General features: G+C 46.3%; 1 protein-coding gene across 5 annotated transcripts in view; it reads left to right on the top strand.

Moving 5' to 3' along the window:
• capn15 (calpain 15) overlaps nucleotides 1-17,400 on the top strand; it is a 350,926-nt gene that overhangs the window by 60,340 nt on the left and 273,186 nt on the right. For 2 of the 5 annotated variants that reach the window (XM_070900823.1, XM_070900825.1), the window contains exon 2: nucleotides 16,158-16,187. The exons of the other annotated variants lie outside the window; for them this stretch is intronic. In XM_070900823.1, coding sequence (XP_070756924.1) covers nucleotides 16,177-16,187 — 11 coding nt within the window. In that variant the 5' untranslated portion in view covers nucleotides 16,158-16,176. The remainder of the gene's footprint in view (nucleotides 1-16,157; nucleotides 16,188-17,400) is intronic. 5 annotated transcript variants of the gene reach the window in all.

Consider the following 17,400-nt stretch of genomic DNA (forward strand, 5'->3'; position numbering starts at 1 on the left):
GTCGGCCATTCAGCCCTTTGAGCCTGCTCCACTATTCGCAGATCATGGCTGATCTGCACCTCAACATTTACCTGCCTTTTGCTCCAGATCCCTCAATGCCCTTACCCAACAACAATCTATCGATCCCAATGTTAAATTTTAATTGACCGCCAGCATCCACACCTTTTTGGCGGAGGGAATTCCAGATTCCTCTTTGTGTGAAGAAGTGCTTCCTGATTGCTCTCTTAGGTCTGGCTCTAATGTTTAGGTTGTAGCTCCTTGTCCTGGATTCCCCCCAGCAGGGGAAATCATTTCTCTGATTCTACCCTATCATTTTCAACACCTCCAGGTGCTGAACTCAAGGGAGAGCAGGATGGCCTGAGGGCAGCATTTTTGACATTAGTAGAGCAGCAATGTCGAGACCAACTCTTGGCTGATGGTAATAAAAACTAAACAAAAAGTTTGCTTCCAGTTATCTGGCTCAGCGCTCTGAGCATTTGTGATAGCTGGGTGATCTGTGACTGACAGTATGGCACCAGGCTGGGTGATCTGTGACTGACAGTATGGCACCGGGCTGGGTGATCTGTGACTGACAGTATGGCACCGGGCTGGGTGATCTGTGACTGACAGTATGGCACCAGGCTGGGTGATCTGTGACTGACAGTATGGCACCAGGCTGGGTGATCTGTGACTGACAGTATGGCACCAGGCTGGGTGATCTGTGACTGACAGTATGGCACCAGGCTGGGTGATCTGTGACTGACAGTGTGGCACCAGGCTGGGTGATCTGTGGGCACAGTGTGGCACCAGGCTGGGTGATCTGTGACTGACTGTGGCACCGGGCTGGGTGATCTGTGACTGACAGTGTGGCACCAGGCTGGGTGATCTGTGGGCACAGTGTACACCACGCTGGGTGATCTGTGGGCACAGTGTGGCACCAGGCTGGGTGATCTGTGGGCACAGTGTGCACCGGGCTGGGTGATCTGTGGGCACAGTGTGGCACCAGACTGGGTGATCTGTGGGCACAGTGTGCACCGGGCTGGATGATCTGTGGGCACAGTGTACACCAGGCTGGGTGATCTGTGGGCACACTGTGGCACCAGGCTGGGTGATCTGTGACTGGCACAGTGTGACGCCCTTAACATTGAGACTCATCACAGCACCACCTACAGCCTCCATTTCTAGCGTGGGAGAAGTTACTCATGCCAAAATGAGGCTTGTACACTCTCTGAATACTAGAAGAGAACCTGGAAGGTTGCAAGTTACCCTGTAATGAGTCTCGGTTGTTGCAAGCCTCCCATTGATTCTGTGTAATATATATTAATTTCAAAATGCCTTGTTAAAATTCTCAGCAAGTTTTGTAAAATTCCCCATGGCCGACGAGGAGACAGGGAGAGTTTGCAGAGAATGGAACGCTGCAGTCGTCTCCTTGCATATGCTCTTTAATTTGTAGTGCTTGTCATCCCTCCTGCAGCACTTGATCACACTCGTTCAGCGCACAGTCCTTCCTGCTCATCACTCATTCCTTTTCTTACTGGGGTGTTCTGGCAGCCAGCACCATTTTAACACAGGTTGAGTGTTAAATCTAAATGCAAGGTCAGGATGTTTGCAGAGTTCAATTAATGCCACAGAAAAATGTGACTCTGTGGCTGCTCCTGGTGTTGAGTGCAGATTAAGGAGGTGCAAGTTAAAGCTGAATGCCCTATTAAAGAAATTGTGCTTTATACAGTCTCCAGAAGTGAACTGGGATAATCGGACAATCTCGTAATTGTCTATCAGTGATTTAGAGACTAGAGGCAGGCAGTTTGAGGTATGAAGAACTATGTGGGCGTGGAGGCACATGCTGGTAATTATAGTGCAGACAGCAATGCGGAAACCCAGAGCACAGGTCGTCTTTTGACTCAGCGAATTCATAGAATCATAGAAGTTCACAGTACGGAAGGAGGCCATTTCGGCCCATTGTGTCCGCGCCAGCCAACAAGAGGCTATCCAGCCTAATCCCACTTTCCAGCTCTAGGTCCGTAACCGCACAGGTTACAGCACTTCAGGTGCACATCCAGGTACTTTTTAAATGTGGTGAGTGTTTCTGCCTCCACCACCCTTTCAGGCAGTGATTTCCAGACCCCCACAACCCTCTGCATGAATAAGTTTCCCCTCAAATCCCATCTAAACCTCCTACCAATTACTTTAAATTTATGCCCCATGGTTGTTGACGCCTCTAAGGGTAATAGGCCCTTTCTATCCACTCTATCGAGGCACCTCATAATTTGATACACCACAATGAGGTCTCCCCTCAGCCTACTCTCTCTTTTATACAGTTCAAGCATAACCCCCCTGCTCTTATATTCTATGCCTCGGCTAATAAAAACAAACCCAGTCTATCTAATCTGTCCTCATAGCTTAGATTCTCCACTCCTGGCAACATCCTCATAAATCTCCTCTGTACCCTCTCCAGCGCAATCACGCCCTTCCTGTAATGCAGTGACCAGAACTGCACGCAGTACTCCAGCTGTGGCCTAACCAGTATTTTATACAGTTCAAGCATAACCCCCCCCGCTCTTTTATTCTATGCCTCGGCTAATAAAGACAAGCATTCCGTATGCCTTCTTCACCACCTTATCTACCTGGCCTGCTACTTTCAGGGATCTGTGGACCTGCACTCCAAGGTCCCTTTGTTCCTCTACATTTCTCAGTATCCTACCATTTAATGTGTGTCTTCCCTTTCCTTGTTAGCCCTCCCAAAATGCATTACCTCACACTTCTCTGGATTAAATTCCATTTGCCACTGTTCTGCCCACATGACCAGTTCATTAATTATCAACCACACAGCCGATTTTAGTATCATCCGCAAACTTCTTAGTCATACCCCCTATATTCAAGTCTAGATCATTGATGTATATCACAAAAAGCAAGGGTACTGAGCCCTGCGGAACCCCACTGGAAACATCCTTCCCGTCGCAAAAACACCCATCAACCATTCTCTTTGCTTACTGCCTCTGAGCCAATTTTGGATCCAACTTGCCACTTTACCCTGGATTTCATGGGCTTTTACTTTTGTGACCAGTCTGCCATGTGGGACCTTATCAAAAGCTTTGCTAAAGTCCATATACACTACATCATACGCTTAGCCTTCATCGACCCTCCTGGTCACCTCTCAAAATTCAATGAAGTTAGTCAGACATGACCTTCCCTTAACAAATCCGTGCTGACTGTCCCTGATTAATCCATGTCTTTCTAAATGAAGATTTATCCTGTCCCTCATGATTTTTTCCAATAATTTTCCCACCACTGAGGTTAGGCTGACTGGCCTGTAATTACTCAGTCTATCCCTTTCTCCCTTCTTAAACAAAGGTACCACATTAACAGTCCTCCAGTCCTCTGGCACCAGAGAGGATTGGAAAATGATCGTCAAAGCCCCTGCTATTTCCTCTTTTGCTTCACTTAGTAGCCTGGGATACATTTCATCCGGCCCTGGGGACATCCACTGTCAAAGCCACTAAACTCCTTAATACCTCCTCTCTCTATATGTTTATTTCATCTAATCAATAGTAGTGTCTGCATTGCCCCTCTCTTTTGTGAAAATAGACGCAAAGAATTCATTAAGAACCATACCCATATCTTCTGCCTCCACACACAGATTACCCTCGTGGTCTCTAATAGATCCTACCCTTTCTTCAGTTATCCTCTTGCTCTTAATATATTTATAAAACATCTTTGATCCCTGGTTTCTGCTGATTTGAGCCAGGGCAGCATAGGTGTGCTGTAATCTGCCTCCGTGACCCTGACTAAATCAACCAGGGCTCCTGCTGCTATTTACTCTGCAGTGATCACTGCTGGGACTGTGCGAGTTTGGACATCTGAGGCTCAATTTTCCCCAACCCCTTTTTTCGGCTCACTCACTCGAGATGCGCCGACTTTGTGCACTGAAAATGGCACCGAAAAAATGTGCCCCCATCCTGGCCGCTCTGCTGTTGTGTTCCCTGGCTTGGCGCAGCGTGGCCAGTAAGTTGGGGGGACAGAACTAAGGCCCGACGCCAGAAACTCTGCCGGCAGCTCTCCGCATGCGCATTGGTGTCGCGTCCGATGTGCGTGCATGCTCAGTAGCGCCGAAACTTAGCACGCGGCCATTCTTAAAGGTAGTCTCTCTCCACGCCACCTCCCGCAACCGATGCTGCGTTCGGTCGCTCTGCTTCCGCACTTCCCCCCTCCCCCCCAACCCCCCCCTCCCCCCTGTTCAGTTGCAGCCGCCCCTAGCCCTGGCCGACTAGACTCCCGGTGCACGTCTTGCCTCCCCTATCCCAGGCCAAATGGCCTCACGCACAGGCTGGCCCGCTGTCTTCCCGGGCCAACTTTAAAGATGAAGGTTGGATTTACTTGTTTTCCATTAGTATTTTAATTGTTTGAGCTTTTCCTTGCAAAGTTTGGTGTTTGGTTGTTTAGTTTCAGGTCCTCTCCGGTTCCCTTCCCGCCCTATCCCAGGTCAAATGTCCGCCAATGTACTAATGTGCGCTGCTTTCTTAAACTGCCCACAAGGTTTTTCAGAGCTGGCCACATACGCTGACCTAAATCGATTTGGAGTAAGTTTTAGCTGGCATAAGTGGCCAAAACTGGCGTAAATGGCTGGGAACACCCCCTTTTGGGAAAAAAAAACTCAACTAAAAAAATTCGTACCTAACTAAGTTACTCTGGAGCAAGTTGATTGGGAAAGTGGCGTTGCTGGTTAAAGAGGAGATTAACGCAATAGTAAGGAAGGACATTAGCTTGGATGATGTGAAATCGGTATGGGTGGAGCTGCGAAACACCAAAGGGCAGAAAACGCTAGTGGGAGTTGTGCACAGACCACCAAACAGCAATAGTGAGGTTGTGGGTGGCTTCAAACAGGAAATTAGGGATGTGTGCAATAAAGGTACAGCAGTTATCATGGGTGACTTTAATCTGCATATAGATTGGGCTAACCAAACTGGTAGCAATACGGTGGAGGAGGATTTCCAGGAGTGTACAAGAGATGGTTTTCTAGACCAATATATCGAGGAACCAACTAGAGAGCTGGCCATCCTAGACTGGGTGTTGTGTAATGAGAAAGGATTAATTAGTAATCTTGTTGTGCGAGGCCCCTTGGAGAAGAGTGACCATAATAAGGTAGAATTCTTCATTAAGATGGAGATTGACACAGAGACTAGGGTCCTGAACTTAAAGAAATGTAACTTCGATGGTACGAGACGTGAATTGGCTAGGATAGACTGGCAAATAATACTTAAAGGGTTGACGGTGGATAGGCAATGGCAGACATTTAAAGATCACATAGAAACATAGAAACATAGAAAATAGGTGCAGGAGTAGGCCATTCGGCCCTTCTAGCCTGCACCGCCATTCAATGAGTTCATGGCTGAACATTCAACTTCAGTACCCCATTCCTGCTTTCTCACCATACCCCTTGATTCCCCCTAGTAGTAAGGACCTCATCTAACTCCTTTTTGAATATATTTAGTGAATTGGCCTCAACAACTTTCTGTGGTAGAGAATTCCACAGGTTCACCACTCTCTGGGTGAAGAAGTTCCTCCGCATCTCGGTCCTAAATGGCTTACCCCTTATCCTTAGACTGTGACCTCTGGTTCTGGACTTCCCCAACATTGGGAACATTCTTCCTGCATCTAACTTGTTTAACCCCGTCAGAATTTTAAATGTTTCTGTGAGGTCCCCTCTCATTCTTCTGAACTCCAGTGAATACAAGCCCAGTTGATCCAGTCTTTCTTGATAGGTCAGTCCCGCCATCCCGGGAATCAGTCTGGTGAACCTTCGCTGCACTCCCTCAATAGCAAGAATGTCCTTCCTCAGGTTAGGAGACCAAAACTGTACACAATACTCCAGGTGTGGCCTCACCAATGCCCTGTACAACTGTAGCGACACCTCCCTGCCCCTGTACTCAAATCCCCTTGCTATGAAGGCCAACATGCCATTTGCTTTCTTAACCGCCTGCTGCACCTGCATGCCAACCTTCAATGACTGATGTACCATGACACCCAGGTCTCTTTGCACCTCCCCTTTTCCTAATCTGTCACCATTCAGATAATAGTCTGTCTCTCTGTTTTTACCACCAAAGTGGATAACCTCACATTTATCCACATTATACTTCATCTGCCATGCATTTGCCCACTCACCTAACCTATCCAAGTCGCTCTGCAGCCTCACAGCATCCTCCTCGCAGCTCACACTGCCACCCAACTTAGTGTCATCCGCAAATTTGGAGATACTACATTTTATCCCCTCAACTAAATCATTAATGTACAGTGTAAACAGCTGGGGCCCCAGCACAGAACCTTGCGGTACCCCACTAGTCACTGCCTGCCATTCTGAAAAGTACCCATTTACTCCTACTCTTTGCTTCCTGTCTGACAACCAGTTCTCAATCCATGTCAGTACACTACCCCCAATCCCATGTGCTCTAACTTTGCACATCAATCTCTTGTGTGGGACCTTGTCGAACGCCTTCTGAAAGTCCAAATATACCACATCAACTGGTTCTCCCTTATCCACTCTACTGGAAACATCCTCAAAAAATTCCAGAAGATTTGTCAAGCATGATTTCCCTTTCACAAATCCATGCTGACTTGGACCTATCATGTCACCTCTTTCCAAATGCACTGCTATGACATCCTTAATAATTGATTCCATCATTTTACCCACTACCGATGTCAGGCTGACCGGTCTATAATTCCCTGTTTTCTCTCTCCCTCCTTTTTTAAAAAGTGGGGTTACATTGGCTACCCTCCACTCCATAGGAACTGATCCAGAGTCAATGGAATGTTGGAAAATGACTGTCAACGCATCCACTATTTCCAAGGCCACCTCCTTAAGTACTCTGGGATGCAGTCCATCAGGCCCTGGGGATTTATCGGCCTTCAATCCCATCACTTTCCCCAACATAATTTCCCGGCTAATAAGGATTTCCCTCAGTTCCTCCTCCTTACTAGACCCTCTGACCCCTTTTATAACCGGAAGGTTGTTCGTGTCCTCCTTCGTGAATACCGAACCAAAGTACTTGTTCAATTGGTCCGCCATTTCTTTGTTCCCCGTTATGACTTCCCCTGATTCTGACTGCAGGGGACCTATGTTTGTCTTTACTAACCTTTTTCTCTTTACATATCTATAGAAACTTTTGCAATCCGTCTTAATGTTCCCTGCCAGCTTCTTCTCATACTCCATTTTCCCTGCCCTAATCAAACCCTTTGTCCTCCTCTGCTGAGTTCTAAATTTCTCCCAGTCCCCAGGTTCGCTGCTATTTCTGGCCAATTTGTATGCCACTTCCTTGGCTTTAATACTATCCCTGATTTCCCTTGATAGCCACGGTTGAGCCACCTTCCCTTTTTTATTTTTATGCCAGACAGGAATGTACAATTGTTGTAGTTCATCCATGCGGTCTCTAAATGTCTGCCATTGCCCATCCACAGTCAACCCCTTAAGTATCATTCGCCAATCCATCCTAGCCAATTCACGCCTCATACCTTCAAAGTTAGCCTTCTTTAAGTTCTGGACCATGGTCTCTGAATTAACTGTTTCATTCTCCATCCCAATGCAGAATTCCACCATATTATGGTCACTCTTCCCCAAGGGGCCTCGCACAACGAGATTGCTAATTAATCCTCTCTCATTACATAACACCCAGTCTAAGATGGCCTCCCCCCTAGTTGGTTCCTCGACATATTGGTCTAAAAAACCATCCCTTATGCACTCCAGGAAATCCTCCTCCACCGTATTGCTTCCAGTTTGGTTAGCCCAATCTATGTGCATATTAAAGTCACCCATTATAACTGCTGCACCTTTATTGCACGCACCCCTAATTTCATGTTTGATGCCCTCCCCAACATCACTACTACTGTTTGGAGGTCTGTACACAACTCCCACTAACGTTTTTTGCCATGGATGAACTTCAACAATTGTACATCCCTGTCTGGCGTAAAAAATAAAACTGGGAAGGTGGCTCAACCGTGGCTAACAAGGGAAATTAGGGATAGTGTTAAATCCAAGGAAGAGGCATTTAAATTGGCCAGAAAAAGCAGCAAACCTGAGGACTGGGAAAAATTTAGAATTCAGCAGAGGAAGATAAAGGGTTTAATTAGGAGGGGGAAAATAGAGTATGAGAATAAGCTTGCAGAGAAACTGACTGCAAAAGTTTCTATGGATATGTGAAGAGAAAAAGATTAATGAAGACAAATGTAGATCCCTTGCAGTCAGAATCAGGTGAATTTATAATAGGGAACAAAGAAATGGCAGACCAATTGAAGAAATACTTTGGTTCTGTCTTCCTTAGTGAAGACACAAATAACCTTCCGGAAATACTTGGGGACCGAGGGTCTAGCGGGAAGGAGGAACTAAAGGAAATCCTTATTAGTCAGGAAATTGTGTTAGGGAAATTGATGGGATTGAAGGCCTGATAGTCTGCATCCCAGAGTACTTGAGGAAGTGGCCCCAGAAATAGTGGCTGCATTAGTGGTCATTTTCCAACATTCTATAGACTCTGGATCAGTTCCTATAGACTAGAGGGTAGCTAATGTAACACCACTTTTTTAAAAAAAAAAGGAGGGACAGAGAAAACAGGGAATTATAGACCGGTTAGTCTGACATCGGTAGTGGGGAAAATGTTGGAATCGATTATTAAAGATGTAATAGCAGTGCATTTGGAAAGCAGCAACAGGATTGGTCCAAGTCAACATGAATTTATGAAAGGGAAATCATGCTTGACAAATCTTCTGAAATTTTTTGAGGATGTAACTAGTAGGACAAGGGAGAACCAGTGGATGTGGTGTATTTGGACTTTGGCAAGGTCCCACACAAGAGATTAGTGTGAAAAATTAAAGCACATGGTATTGGGGGTAATGTATTGACGTGGATAGAGAACTGGTTGGCAGACAGGAACCAAAGAGTAGAAATAAACGGGTCCTTTTCAGAATGGCAGGCAGTGACTAGTGGGGTACCGCAAGGTTCAGTGCTGGGACCCCAGCTATTTACAATATACATTAATGATTTGGACGAAGGAATTGAATGTAATATCTCAAGTTTGCAGATGACACTAAGCTGGGTGGCAGTGTGAGCTGTGAGGAGGATGCTAAGAGGCTGCAGGGTGACTTGGACAGGTTAGCTGAGTGGGCAAAATGCATGGCAGATGCAGTATAATGTAGATAAATGTGAGGTTATCCACTTTGGTGGCAAAAACAGGAAGGCAGAATATTATCTGAATGGTGACCGATTAGGAAAAGGGGAGGTGCAATGAGACCTGGGTGTCATGGTACATCAGCCATTGAAAGTTGGCATGCAGGTACAGCAGGCGGTGAAGAAGGCAAATGGCATGTTGGCCTTCATAGCGAGAGGATTTGAGTACAGGAGCAGGGAGATCTTACTGCAGTTGTACAGGGCCTTGGTGAGGCTACACCTTGAATATTGCATACAGTTTTGGTCTCCTAATCTGAGGAAGGACATTCTTGCTATTGAGGGAGTGCAGCGAAAGTTCACCAGACTGATTCCCGAAATGGCAGGACTGACATATGAAAGACTGGATCGACTAGGCTTATATTTACTGGAATTTAGAAGAATGAGAGGGGATCTCAAGGAAACATATAAAATTCTGACACGATTGGACAGATTAGATGCAGGAAGAATGTTCCCGATGTTGGGGAAATCCAAAACCAGGGGTCACAGTCTAAGGATAAGGGGTAAGCCATTTAGGACCGAGATGAGGAGAAACTTCTTCACTCAGAGAGTTGTGAACCTGTGGAATTCTCTACCACAGAAAGTTGTTGAGACCAGTTTGTTAGATATATTCAAAAGGGAGTTGGATGTGGCCCTTACGGCTGAAGGGATCAAGGTGTATGGAGAGAAAGCAGGAATGGGGTACTAAAGTTGCATGATCAGCCATGATCATATTGAATGGTGGTGCAGGCTCAAAGGGCCAAATGGCCTGCTCCTGCACCTATTTTCTATGTTTCTATGTTTTAACTTACGCCAGAAAAACCAACACTCCAACAAAATTGGAGCAAGTCATGGCCAATTTTGAGCCCCTGGTGAGGACAGAATAGGGCTTGGCTGTGAGGCCCCCTGCAGTTGAATATCATGTCAGCATGTTGTTGAGGTATCCAAGGTTACCTGGCACCTGTAAAACCCTACCCCAGCGAAGGCTTAACACCTGCAGGAGGGGACGGGACCGGGAAAACGTTAGTGATGAAAAAGGAAACCGAGTTGAAATGTTCCTTTGGAGATCAAGATTTATATATTCTTATAATCAGATATTTGAAATTGTGCAGAGGGTTGCTTAGAAGTGCATGGATTTTTTGAAACTTCCCTCAACCTTTCATTTCAATCATAAAACTATCTGTAACTAAGCTGATGTGTGAAGGGCTGGACTGAAGCAAAGTTGTCCCTTTACTGCAGTATTATTGTCAGCCACAACCTGCAGAGCATACTTCCCAAAACTAATTTGTTACAGATCAGGCATAGAATCCTCCAGCTACACATTTGAAGGAATGTTTCCACAGATGAAGGGCCTTATTATGGCTCCACTTCTGACCATGCAACCCCTGCTGATGCTCTTTAGTGATCACCCTTGTGGAGCTGTCTGCCACCTGGCACCATGCTTGCAAGAGCAAACTCGTGGTCATATGGTCGGAGCATAACCAGGCTATTGAGTGGGTCGGAGATTGGGTACAGGACAGAATAAACACCATATTCAGCTCTCAATTAACACTAATACAAAAGCAGTTTTCCAGCATTGTCTGTTTTTATCTGAATTAACACTGCTGTGCTAGGCAGTGAACACTACATTTAGGGATGGTGTGTGACTTTTCCCATACAGCAGCGAGTGTCGCCTTAGTGCTCGTCATCCTCAATACGAGGGACCGCCTTTGATGATGAGTGCTAGTGTATGAGTGTATGCTCCCCATATATATATTGAGGCACCATTATATTGTTAAAATCTACAACTTTTAAAATTAAGCTAATAGTTAAACAAGTGTTCCAGTTTCCGTGTTGCACAGAGTCTTGCTGTCTATTGGGCAAGGTGAGGGTTGATGGTTCTTAACTCTCCCTTTTTGCATATAACCAACATCATCATAGGCAGTCCCTCGAAATCGAGGAAGACTTGCTTCCACTCTAAAAGTGAGTTCTTAGGTGACTGAACAGACCAATATGGGAATTACAGTCTCTGTCACAGGTGGGACAGATAGTCGTTGAGGGAAAGGGTGGGGAGTCTGGTTTGCTGCACGCTCCTTCCGCTGCCTGCACTTGCTTTCTGCATGCTCTCAGCGACGAGACTCGAGGTGCTCAGCGCCCTCCCGGATGCTCTTCCTCCACTTAGGGCGGTCTTTGGCCAGGGAATCCCAGGTGTCGGTGGGGAATGTTGCATTTTATCAAGGGGACTTTGAGAGTGTCCTTGAAACGTTTCCTCTGCCCACTTGAGGTTTGCTTGCCGTGTAGGAGTTCCAAGTAGAGCGCTTGCTTCGGGATTCTCGTGTCAGGCATGCGAACAATGTGGCCTGCCCAACGGAGCTGGTCGAGTGTGGTCAGTGCTTCAATGCTGGGGATGTTGGCCTGATCGAGGATATTAACATTGGTGCATCTGTCCTCCCAGGGGATTTGCAGGATCTTGCGGAGACATTGTTGGTGGTATTTCTCCAGCGATTTGAAGTGTCTACTGTATATGGTCCACGTCTCTGAGCCATACAGGAGAGCAGGCATCACTGCAGCCCTGTAGACCATGAACTTGGTGCCAGATTTGAGGTCCTGATCTTCGAACACTCTCTTCCTCAGGCGGCCGAAGGCTGTGTTGGTGCACTGGAGGTGGTGTTGGACCTTGTCGTCAATGTCTGTCCTTGCTGATAATAGGCTCCCGAGATATGGAAAGTGGTCCACATTGTCCAGGGCTGCACCATGGATCTTGATGACTGGGGGACAGTGCTGTTTGGCGGGGTCAGGTTGGTGGAGGACCTTTGTCTTACGGATGTTTAGTGTAAGGCCCATGCTTTCGTACACCTCAGTGAAGATGTTGACAATGACTTGGAGTTCAGCCTCTGAATGTGCGCAGATGCAAGCATTGTCCGCGTACTGTAGCTCGACGACAGAGGATGGGATGGTCTTGGATCTGGCCTGGAGACAGCGCAGGTTGAACAGGTTCCCACTGGTTCTGTAGTTTAGTTCCACTTCAGCGGGGAGCTTGTTGAGTGTGAGATGGAGCATTGCAGCGAGGAAGATCGAGAAGAGGGTTGGCGCGATGATGCAGCCCTGCTTGACCCCGGTTCGGATGTTGATTGGGTCTGTGGTGGATCCATTGGTCAGGATCATGGCTTGCATGTCGTCGTGGAGCAGGCGGAGGATGGTGACAAACTTTTGGGGCAGCCGAAACGGAGGAGGACACTCCATAGGCCCTCGCGGTTGACAGTGTCAAAGGCCTTTGGAAGGTCAAAGGCCATGTACAAGAGTAAATGCATTTCTCTTGCAGTTGTCGCGCTGTAAAGATCATGTCCGTTGTGTCTCGTAGTGGACGGAATTCGCACTGTTACTCGGGAGGAACTCCTCAGCCACAGGGAGAAGACGGTTGAGGAGGATTCTAGCAATGAACTTTCCAGTGGCTGATAACAGGGAGATTCCTCTGTAGTTGCCGCAGTCGGACTTATCCCCTTTTTTGAAGATGGTCACGATTACTGCATCTCTTGAGATCTCCCGGCATGCTCTCCTCCCTCCAGATGAGAGAGATGAGGTCATGCATTCGTGCCAGTAGTGCCTCTCCGCCATACTTTAGTGCCTCAGCGGGGATTCCATCCGCTCCCATTGCCTTGTTGTTCTTAGGCTGGCTGATGGACTTTTCTTCCTCGTGCAGGGCTGGGGGTTTTGCTGAGATGGTGGCGGGTAGCATGCTGTGAGATGGAGTCGAGGACACTTGAGTCAAAGGCAGTGTCTCGGTTAAGGAGATCTTCGAAGTGCTCCTTCCAGCGAGTCCTGACTGCCTCGGTGTCCTTGACTACATTACAACCATGACTACATTTCAAAAGTACTTCATTGGCTGTAAAGCGCTTTGGGACGTCCTGAGGTCGTGAAAGGTGGTATATAAATGCAAGTCTTTCTTTCTTGTTTCCTTTTCCATATCTGAAAGCTGGTGATCATTGCGCTCTGTGCTTTCTGGTTTATACCTGCCCTTGCCATTATACTTGCACCTGTCTATTTCATCTTATTGGGCTCAATTTGCCCCAGTAATTTGCGGCTTTTTTTGGAGCAGGCTGCTCTTTTTGGCCTAAGTTGAAAAACCACAGTTTCCCCAATCAATTTGCACCAGCTCAGTTAGTTAGATGTTTTTAGGTCCGTTTTTTTTCCAGCCAAAGCCACCTACTCCAATTCTGGCCACTTAGCGAAGTTTGGCCAGCTGAGAGTTACTCCAGTTCTGCTTAGGCCGGTGCATGTGACCTCTGCAGAAAAACCTTGCGGACAGTTAAGGAAATTGGCGCAGGTAAGAAAATTGGCACAGCAGATGCCCGGGGACACTGAAAGAATTGAAAAATGCATAGCAGCAACTTACCCCCAACCCCACCTGAAGGCTGTCTGCTCCCATTCTCGGTCCCTGGTTCACTCTCACACATGAGAGGCTGTCCAGTCCCATTCTCGGTCGATCGGGAGAGAGAGATAGAGAGAGAGAGTCTCAATTCTTCTAATGTGTTGGGAGCTGGCTGTATGCATCACTTTGCAGTCTCAGCTCGCATTGTGTCCCTGGTTACCATGGCAGCCCGATCTTTTTGGCGCAGATCAAGGCTCCACCCCCAAAACTAAAGGTTGGGTTAGGCCATGCCAAAATGAAGAAATCCAACGGGGAAACTTAGAATATTTTTTTTTGACGTACTTAGGCCCCCAAAAATTCGGTGTAACTCTTCAAGTACACCAAAAAAATGCTTTGGGGAAAATTGAGCCCATAATCTTGCCTTGCTCTTCTCTGACTGCTTCTTGATCTATTAGCAATTTTGCAAGACAGTAACAACCCAAATACATTTTCTTCTGACTCCCCAGTAATGCGCCCACAATATAATTTTTCTCATCATAATTCATCTCAGCACTTCTCTCTTTCTGTGCTAATTCAAGAATCTGAGTCATTCCTGAGCCAATGTGGTGTAACAATGACCTCTCCATGTGCTGTGTGTCTTGTTCCCCTCGCACACTGTAGCTGCTGTTAGATTACACCAGCCCCGTGCTAGTGCCATCAGTTCCTGCAAGTGTGATCACTTGTTAGTAAGATAGCTACAGGCAATGTGTTTCTTCTAAAAAGAACTGTAAAATGAACTTCAGTTGATGCAATAAATTTCTATGAACGAGACCATTTTAATTTAAGATGGCAGCAAAGGATACAATAGGACAATGTGCAGTCTAATTGTGCCCCTGTGACTACCCATCTTGGGCCGCCCCGACCTGTGTGAGAACACCAGTGCAGGTCGGGGCTATAAATCGAGCTGGAGCGCCGGGCCCTGGAACATCGTGGGCGAAGGTTCGGCGAATGAGAGTACGGGGCCCAGAAGAGCCGAGGGCCCAGGGGCAGCACGGGCCAGCCCACACTGTGCGATATGTGTGCGCACTAGGTCCATGCAGCAGAGCAGGTCTCCAGTCGTCCTGGTTAACCCTTGCCACCGGATAAAGGCCTAGCTCTGTCGAGCCCGTGTGGTGGCTGATGTGCAACAGTCACCACACGTTAAAAAAAATCCACGCACAGGCATCTTCCACCCCCTCAATTGGAGTTCAGGACTGGAACATCGGGTCCTTCATTGAAACATCTGTGAACTCTCGTGGAAGCAAGTTATCCTTGTTCGAGGGACCGCCTCTGATGATGATGATGAGTTCTCAGTCTCTGATGCTGGAGCAATCTCAGAAGATGTATTTGTGCTGTTGTCGCTGTCCCGTCCCGGAAAGACACCTGATGTTGGCATTGGTGTAGGTGTACTGAACGGACAAAACCTTCACCAGTATTGTCACATCATCTAAAATTGCTGCGCTGGAGCTGGAATTTGTGTCCTGGTGTATGTTGGTGTGGGGAGATTTCCCCATGCGTATACCCCACAATCACTAATCTTACTGTCCCTCCAAGAATACAATTCAACCTGGTGAACGTTTCACATAACAGAAGTGCCCATGTACAGGGATCTGGTCAGAAAATACAGCCTGGTATAAGAGAAGCATTTTCATTGTGTGTACTGCATTCACCATGGTGAATTCTGCTCCTGATTTACCCAGTGGTTCACAGCACAGATTCATACCCTTTGCCCAGAAAAATCCACGGTTCATCATTCAGGCTGACGCTTTTAGAGATCCTGTCAATAGTCGGTTTGATTTTCTGTTCTACCCCGAGTAGTCCCAGCGGAAGAATCCTCAGCACTGCGTGTGGTTAGCATTCTGTCTCAGGAGCCCTCCTACAGCGCAGCACTGTGCAATTGTATATCAATATATCTAAAATCTAAGACATTACTTCTCTTGACACTTCAGTAACTCAGACAGGCAGATGCTTGCTGTGCCCATCAATCAGTCTCGAACACACCAGTGCTTTACTGACTCTTATCCAGATGGCTGTGGTAATTATCATTTTTAGATCACTTGTATCAATTATCGCTGGGTAGCTAGCTATATGATGTTTGCAACTGTTCTCGATAGTGACTTGTTACACCACAGACCATGAGTAGAGAACAGTGGCTGTGCTTTATAAAGCAGTACATGCTTTTGTACTTGTGACACAGCCCTGTGCTTCGCAGCACGCCACGTTGGAAAGATGCAGTGTGGAGATCAGATGATCTTCACTTCAAGAGTGACAGCTTATTACCATGCTCTGAACTCCACGATATGTCCTGTGTATTTACAGCACGGGGGAAATCAGTGATCCATCTTGTATGAAGTGATGTAAAGTTTCAACAGATTGAGATCAGGCATACATGTTGTTTGAGAGTGATGAGAAGGTTCTGTATAAAAGTTCTTCAATTCTCTTCTCTAAATAAAGCTTTTCATTTTTTTTTACTGTGGTTGTATGTGTCTCCTTGCTCAGTGCTGCTGTCTCTGGTTCTGTGCATAGTAGAGCAGATAAAATCCTTGTTAGTCTTGTTTCTTAATATGCTTTGAGATTGTACATATTTGCTTCTGTGATTTTAACTCCTTTTATTCCATTAATCTACAGCAGAAAAAAAAATCGACTGATGTACTTCAGGTCAGTAAAAGCCACCTAACTATAACATGTCACTGTATGTATCAAAATCCTTTAAAGCTGCGATAGATCCTGGCATCATAGAATTCAACAGCACAAAAAGAGGCCATTTGGCCCATCATACATGTGCCAGCTCTCTGAAAGAGCTGTCCACTTTCCCCTTTAAACATTTTTTCACATATTTATCCATTTTAAAAACTATTTTGGATTCTGCTTCCATCGCTGTTTCTGATGGAGCATTCCATGTCCCAAAAATAATCTCACCACATGCTTCATTCTTTTGGTCTGATCTTAAATTTCTATACTGTAGTTATTGACTTACCAATGGGTTTACCTGTCTAAATCCCTTAGGCATCTATGATCTTTAAGTCAATCTAGGCTATCAATTTAGCGCAGTACTGAGGTCGTGCTGCATTATAAGAAGTGACGTCCTTCAGATAAAGGTTCAAACTGTGTTGTGTTAGGGAAATTGTGTTAGGGAAATTGATGGGATTGAAGGCCGATAAATCCCCAGGGCCCAATAGTCTGCATCCCAGAGTACTTAAGGAAGTGACCCAAAAAATATTGGATGCATTGGTGATCATTTTTCAACAGTCTATTGACTCTGGATCAGTTTCTATGGACTGGAGGGTAGCTAATGTAACACCACTTTTTAAAAAAGGAGGGAGAGAGAAAACAGGGAATTATAGACCGATTAGCCTGACATCAGTGGTGGGAAAAATGTTGGAATCAATTATTAAAGATGAAATAGCAGCGCATTTGGAAAGCAGTGACAGGATCGGTCCAAGTCAGCATGGATTTATGAAAGGGAAATCATGCTTGTCAAATCTTCTGGAATTTTTTGAGGATGTAACTAGTAGAGTGGACAAGGGAGAATCAGTGGATGTGGTGTATTTAGACTTTCAAAAGGCTTTTGACAAGGTCCCACGCAAGAGATTGGTGTGCAAAATCAAAGCACATGGTATTGGGGGTAATGTATTGACGTGGATAGAGAACTGGTTGGCAGACAGGAAGCAGAGAGTTGGGATAAACGGGTCCGTTTCAGTTTGTGTACCTGTGGGATAAAAGGAGCTTTTACATTGGCAGGGTTCATGTTCTCAAGCAGTGACTCGTGATGTCCAAGCGCTGCCCTCCCTGTTTCCTTTAACCATTGCGCCCCTCAGACAGCTGTCCTCTGGACCTGTGAAAAGCCTGGCCATTGGAGGTGCTCAATCCA

Source organism: Pristiophorus japonicus, chromosome 15 (assembly GCF_044704955.1).
Source record: "Pristiophorus japonicus isolate sPriJap1 chromosome 15, sPriJap1.hap1, whole genome shotgun sequence".
NCBI lineage: Eukaryota > Metazoa > Chordata > Chondrichthyes > Pristiophoridae > Pristiophorus > Pristiophorus japonicus.